Source organism: Montipora foliosa, chromosome 14 (genome assembly GCF_036669935.1).
Source record: "Montipora foliosa isolate CH-2021 chromosome 14, ASM3666993v2, whole genome shotgun sequence".
Lineage (NCBI taxonomy): Eukaryota > Metazoa > Cnidaria > Anthozoa > Scleractinia > Acroporidae > Montipora > Montipora foliosa.
In genome coordinates, this window is record NC_090882.1 from 9,220,087 (window position 1) to 9,227,586 (window position 7,500).

The 7,500-nt window shown below is 39.7% G+C and overlaps 1 protein-coding gene across 2 annotated transcripts in view; it reads left to right on the plus strand.

The window, feature by feature from the left end:
* Positions 1-4,862, plus strand: part of LOC137984305 (ubiquitin-like modifier-activating enzyme 5) — a 24,985-nt gene extending 20,123 nt beyond the window's left edge. The window contains exons 11-13 of one of the 2 annotated variants that reach the window (XM_068831448.1): positions 1,321-1,405; positions 1,762-1,874; positions 2,793-4,862. In XM_068831448.1, the coding sequence (XP_068687549.1) occupies positions 1,321-1,405; positions 1,762-1,874; positions 2,793-2,885 (291 nt within the window). In that variant the 3' untranslated portion in view covers positions 2,886-4,862. The remainder of the gene's footprint in view (positions 1-1,320; positions 1,406-1,761; positions 1,875-2,792) is intronic. The other variant, XM_068831449.1, reaches the window with a different exon arrangement.
* Positions 4,863-7,500: the final 2,638 nt, after the last annotated feature.

Sequence of the window (7,500 nt, forward strand, 5' to 3'; positions counted from 1 at the left end):
GTTATAATAAAGAGGAGCCCTTGACTAGGAGCGGACAACAACCCTATATTACCGTCACGGCGTTTCACAGACCGATTTATTTTTAGATTGAATTTTCTGCGAGTGAGACACCCGCAGGAGCCCAATGGCCAATCACAAGGAACTAACTCGACGTCATAGCGTCACCGAACCGGAACTGCCCTTGGTTTTTGTGGTAGTGCACTTTATAAGCGCACTACACACTATGTCACCGGGTTTGTAAGAGTGAGTGAGTGATTCTGAGTCCGTGGTGGCAAATAGGCCCGTAGCGCGTGCATAACTCACGAACGTAAGCAGGTCTGCTGGAAACGAGCTTGAGTTTCAACAAAATGAGCTCCAAAATCGGCATGAACTTGTGACGCTGATGAATAATATATTTCCAAAACGATGGAATTACCTGGTGATAAATGACCTCGTTTCTTTGCAGAAACAATGGTCAACCTCAAGAGTTGGGCGATTGTGATCTATGTATTAAATTTTACATTTCTTGTCAATCTTTAAAACACTTGAAAGAAAAAAACCCAAACCAACAAAAACAAAAACCCGGTGTCTTGCCATCATTTTGACACAGATGCATTCTTTGTTTCGCGAGTAAACATGCGAGGTAACTTGATCACGGCGCCTGCTGAACTGTCACCCATCCAAATACTAACCCAGCCCGAGAGGGCTTAACTTCAGTGGACTTTTGTCTTAGAAAGCTGTCAGACGCTCAGAGTTCGCGCTCAAACCTGTGGTGAGAAAGAAGTTGTAAGGGAACTTGAAAATGATGAACATGTCAGCCGCGAAGCCAATGTTTCTCGATTCCCTTTCATTTTCTTCAATCTTTCTGGGATTTAGTATTTTACTAGTTACTACATGTCTTCTCAGAGGGCTATTTACCTAAGACATCTATCATGGCACTATAATGATATACGGTACCAAAACAATATCGTGTACTATTAGAGCTACATATTACGCAAAGATAACTTGAATCTCCTGGAAGACAAAACGCAGCTCAGTTGACAATGGGCACTTTGCATGATACTTTTCTTTCTTTTGGATGTCCCAGTGCGTAGCTTGCCATCCAGCAAGGCAAATTTTATACCATGTGACAGTCTCATGCAAAGGGCGCTGTTACTGCACTACTACACGTACGCAATGCGTGCCTATTTTTTACGGAAAGGCAGACCAGATCGGTCTGTAAATATGCCGTGACGTAGGTTTAGTATGGCAGTTGTTTACTGTTAGTCACGGGCTCCTTACTGAAAGCAATAAGCGTTTTCAGCGCAAAGGGAGATCATTAATGTAAAATAATGTTTTTAGGAGTCAGAAGACGAAAAACAAGAAAACGAGGAAAAAGCTGGAAGCACAGAAGGAGACGAAATAAAGCACGAAGATAACGAGTGGGGTGAGCTACAGTGTAGAGTGTGGAATGAGTTTGTTGGAATAATTAATTAAGAATAATTGGAATAATTAATAGTGATTAATCAACGAGTAATCATAATTATAATAATTAGTTCGAAACTATTATTATTATGATTATTCATTATACCATTTTGTGTTGTGCAGTGGGTTGAGCTTTCCAAGAGCTTAGTAGAGAACGTGCGTGGGTCACGCATGGGACCTCACTTTTTAACACTTTACTATCGGATGTTGAATGGAGAGGCAAAACCAGGTGGCTGCGATACACGAAGGGAGCGGGTTGAACACGCGAGGAATCGCGCACTAAATTACCTTTCTCTCTTCCATGTCTGTTATTTGTAGGCATAACATTGATTGGTGAGACCGCGAAAGGTGAAGATGAAGACGATGATCTATCACAGGAGCTTGTGGCTGGAGTGCAGCGAGCCTATTCTAAGAAAAAGCCAACGCGAAAGGTAAACCACATTAAATGAAATTTGTAACCAAACAAGGACAAATCACACTTCAGTTTAGTGCGGTCGATTTTAACGAACGATGTATGTAATACGAGCTTCCAATTGCGCATGCACTCGTTCCCAGAGCTACTCGTCTTCATTTGGATTTGCATGACGTCAAGGCGAATAGTCAGATTCCCCAACAGTGCAGCCAAAATGTGAACTCAAGGGGCATCGACCGATACCCGTGAGACTAATCTGGACAAACGACAGGATAGTATACCTTCTCCTTCGTGAATTGCAATTGCTGTGTTTTCAACCGGAGTTTTAGTAAAAAAGGGGTCGTCCTTTCTTTGTTCATGTGATGAGCTATTTTAGACTATTTTACGTCAAAGCAACGTAAGTTGTTGGCTTAACTGGAAAAATCTAAGTACTTCAGGAGCTGAACCTTTGACCTTCCAATCGGATGCTCTATTACTTAGCCACAAGACCCAAACCCTAACACTCAAATTAACCACGGAAGACTACGTGACAGATTAACGGGCAAATGTAAAGAATCGAGTCCGTGACCGGAAACGATTTTTTTCCGTTAACAACAGTTTTAAATGTGAACAACTATCTTACGATCCCATCATTCGGTCACAGAATTCGGACCACCGAATTGAAACTGGATAATGGCAAGATATTTGTAAAATAAATAAACGCAGAAATACTGTGAAATGGTGAAATTGGCTAAAAATCCTGCGAACAAAGTGTAGGCTACAGGTAGCCTCTTGTTTATTTTTTGGATTCGTCACCCACATTGCACGACGCAAACAGGCGTGTCGATGGAATAATCGCGAAAGGCTTTCGACTGAGAGCGAAGTTACATTTAGAGGTGACGTTTTCGTCGACGTCGCCGTCAGATCTCAAAGTCCCTATTTTCTCAATATTTTTCAGCAGATTTCACAAGAAATCAGCAGCGAGGGGCAAATTTCCGCAGACGATGAGCTGAGTGTCGAGGACCTCATGAAAAAACTCAAGAGTATATAGAACACTCGAGCAGATTTATACGCATGAGATTTTATTTATGATTCTTATTACGAAATGCATGGGACTTTTTTCATGAAGTGCATTGCGCACATTGCATGATTGCATGTAACGCAATACACAATCATGACATTCAAAGGCAAGCACACAAAATTTTATTTATTATCCTCGATTTCAATTGCATTGTACTTGTTGCGTAAAAGACATTGCGTATATTGCATGCCGTGTACTACAAATGCTGCGACCGAGTCCAGCTTACTCTCCGGTGTATGTTTATGTTAGATGACATGTACTCGAAATTCGACTGGATAGGGAGTTTAAGCACGCGACGTTTTTGAGGCGCGGACGGCAACCGGAAGTGAGCTGTTTTCCCTTTTAACCTGCCTTGTTACTACCACCTTTATATTGTTAAATGTCTTTCCTCTATTGGAGATGATTAGGTTTAAAATCCGGGAGACATTATTGTCCTGGCTTGCAAAATGTTCATTTCCGGTTAACGTCCGCAGCTCAAACGTTGCGTGTTAAACTCCCTGTCAGGATATGCATTACATGTGTTGCGTGACATCCGAAATCCGCCTGACATTTTGCGTCACGAGCATCACGCTTCTCTTAGCGTGATCTCTCATATGGCGCGTGTGGCGTTCCAAAGTAACTTGGATTGGCTCTATCACATTTAAAAAACAGAGTTTAGCAGGTGATTGACAAAATCGCTTTGCAAGTTATTTTCATTTAGGCCTATCATTGTACCTAAAGTAAACTGAGATTTGTCTTGCCAAAACAGTGTTGAGAAGGCAAAATCAGAGGGGAGAATCTGTTATTTATTGAAGCAACTCCGAGAAATTTTAGAGCTAAATCTAAGCGCTCTTTCGGGTGTGTCACGGCAATGCAATTGCTTTTGTGTAATTATTATTATTATTATTATTATTATTATTATTATTATTATTATTATTATTATTATTATTATTATTATTATTATTGTTATTATTATTATTATTATTCACCCCTACTCGCTGCTCGCTGTACACTTTAGCGTCAACCCAAAAATTACATTTAAACAACACAACTCAAGGCTTTGTGACAAAAAATGCCTGCTAAGCATACATAATTTAAGTCACAAATACCCCAATTGCAATCCATTTTTCATTAATCTTCAATTTGTCCATCCCTGCTCCACTTTCTTTTTTTTTTTTTTTTTCTATTCAACCCTTACTCAGTGCTTGAAGGAGCTAGTTTTACGTTTTGCGTAATTTGGTTGCCAGTTGCCAGTCGCTGAATTTTTTTCGAGGTAACTATTTTTGAAATTATCTCATTCCCGTCCGCCGTGATAATTGGTGTTCCGCAGAGAAACCCTATCATAGTTTCTTCGTGCTAAAGTCTGTCATTTTGAGTGATGCACGTTAACAATTTAGCACTTTTCCACAACATGTCAATCGGCCTTTTTCGATATATTAAAACTCAGCTTGTAAGAGAGGTTTGGAGGACAAAGACAAAGGAAAGTGGATGATATGCAAATGTTTTTCACATTCATTACAACGTGTTTCTATTGTTTTTATCCTCACAGTCTCAATATCAAGCTGAATATTTGATATTTCGAAAATGGCCTATTTCTTGATTTTAATTATAGACAGGTAAGCGATTTTTTTTACTTGCGTGAGGCGCAAACCAAGACCGCACTGATTAAGAACTGTTCGTTCACATTCTACTGACTGATGGTGCTTCATCGCTGTTTTTGAAAGCACCATTACCTGGCCTGTCTTTCACACTGATTGTCGTTACTATAGTAACCGTCCAAATCGAGGTCAACTGTGAGAGTTGAACATGTAAAAATAAAGACTTCGCATATTGTAAGTTTGTTCAGTATCAAATGTAGTAATTTATAGGACCCAAGATTTTAAGTATGAATATAACTAGAGCGATCTAATTTATGTCACACAAGTTTAAGATGTAATAAATTTAGAATTCTTGTTAAAAGTTGAAGACCGCCTGCAATTTTCGACTTCCAGAGTAAAGCTCTCATATTATGTTCCGTCCACGAGTTTACTCGCCCCAGTTCACTCATGAGGCTGTTGCTCTTTTTATATTATGTCGCCAATGGAGGTTGTGCTTTAGAAATGAACCGCACTGAAGACTAAATTCTCCATTGTCTTATTCCGAAGTCGAGGTTCTCCTGAAAGACTTTCCGTTTGACCACAACTCGACCCTTACCGAGCCGGATCTCTCTCCACTCAGGAAACAAATTACCCAACATCCACTAGAGAATCGAAGGCTCTCTGTGCCCAGCTTTTCCTCGAACATATGGGAGCAGATCAATTCCGAGTTTATTTTTTATCCCGTAAGAGGTGAAGTATATGAGAATTATACATTGGAACAGCAGATGCGAAACGACGTTTTTGGGAAGATCATGGCAGTTACGAAGACAACTTAGGTGTGAAAACCAGAAATGGTTTTATCAAGTGAGTTGATAAAGTAAATTCATTAGCGTTAAGAAATTCGAGCGCCAGTCTTTCCTCAGAGCGAATTACGGAATTGTGGGTTGATAGTGGTTCTGTAGTGAAATAAGGGGCTACGCTGGGGGTGGGGATATAGCAACGTGGATAACAAGCATAAATTATTTGAAAGAAAAGTGTGTTAATTCCGTGGGGAGTGAGGGATACGAATCTTTGTTCAATTTTTTCGGCTTTCTGTGTTGCATGATGTACGGAAAAGGCTGCTGATCATCATGTGTTGGGTAGCCAACAAACCTTAGCCATTGCTTGCTCAAAAATAATATATTCCTTCACCGTTCAATCAGCTTGGCTCCTTTGGATACCAACCAATGCTGTCCCGAAGGACATATCTTGTGTTCCCGGAAAGAAACACATTTAGGGACCCAAAGGACTTATCTAGTGTCCCGAAGGACATTTTGTATCACGAAGAACATGTAGGGACCTAAAAGACAGGCTAGTGTGCCGAGGGACATTCATGTTCCTCAAAGAGGAATTTCTTGAGTTGAAACCTTACTAAATTACTAACTGACACGACAGGTCTGAAAGACGTCACAACAGCAAGGTTTTGGCTCTTTCGGGAAAAGGTGTGCCTGTCAATACTATATATATGGGTTATTGACCAAGCGTAAGGGCAAGACGGCTTGATATTGGCCAAGTTCTTTTTTTGCGTGTTTATGGACCGAGACGAAGTCGAGGTCCATAAACACGCAAAAAAGGAACGAGGCCAATATCCAGCCATCTTGACCGAACAAGCTTGGTCAGTAAAGGATTTATTAACACCAAAAAAATGATCTTTCATCTTTCGGGACCAAGGGAGAAATCCCGAGCGGGCAGTATAGCTCCATCTTGCCCGCTCGTGTAGCCAATCACAGCACAGGATTTGGTTCATCTTGCCCGCTCACGGAGCTAGTCATATAATAAAATACAATACCGCCCAGCTAGCGCCACGTTCAGCACGCAGCATCCGAGAAAGAAAGCGATTCTGCAGTGACCCGATGATGCAGTTCAAATTTACAAACATCGCACATAAAACTTTCTTTTTTCACAAGTTCAGAGTGGTTTTTCTACTGGGTCTATGCTCTTCTGACTTCGCGCGATTTACTTTCCAGGAATGAAAATTGGGTGTCACCGAGTTCGTTTTTGAGATACGACTTTCAAGGCAAGATGTAGGGTGTTTTTGGATGGCTCTTTTGTTGCCATAGTAACCTATTACGCAACATTGATCAGTGCATCTTTCAAAGTAATTATTCGTTTTTCGTATAGTACTAGAACACTGCCGTTACGTGAACGTTGTAAAGGTAATCGTTCTAATAAGACATTCCCTCGAACTTGTTAAAACTGGCTTTAACCACCTTGAAAATGGAAATTAGCTTACCCACTGAAGCTCTCACTCTCACTCAACAACTTCTCCCTATGTAATAGACGCATAAAAATATGCTTATTATTATTATTATTATTATTATTATTATTATTATTATTATTATTATTATTATTATTATTATTGTGTGTATTTATAATACACAGTATCCACAGTGTATCAGAGAATTGTTTTCCCTCAGATCTGTAGAGTATTTTAGGAGAGGAACTGATATCCTCACCCTTTGCTAAAATTTGCATTACTACTTATGGCCTGAATTCCTTTGCTTATACAGCCGCTAAGCTCTGAAATGCTTTACCTGACAGATTAAGAGCTATCTCTTCTCTGAATGACTTTATTAGAATGATTCGACAACATGAATTAATTGGCTAATTGTAATTTCTCCTAAGTTAATATTTCATTCAATATGCATAATTTGTGTTATTTGAAAATCTGAGACAAAATAGAGTTTTATGTATGTGTGTATGTATGTATGTATGTATGTATGTATGTATGTATGTATGTATGTATGTATGTATGTATGTATGTATGTATCTCGTTTCTGATTGGTCAATGACGAATGCATAAATAGGTTATAGGGTACAATACGGAAGTTGCCATGGAAACAGCCATGGAGTGAGTTTGCTGAGTGTGTAACAAATGAAAACGTTCTGAACTGCTTCAAAACAATAAGTCCAATTCTAAACGTTTGTTCATGATTCATCGATCAAAACAAAAATCACCGAATGTTAAAAGGTTAGCTCTAAGACAGGGT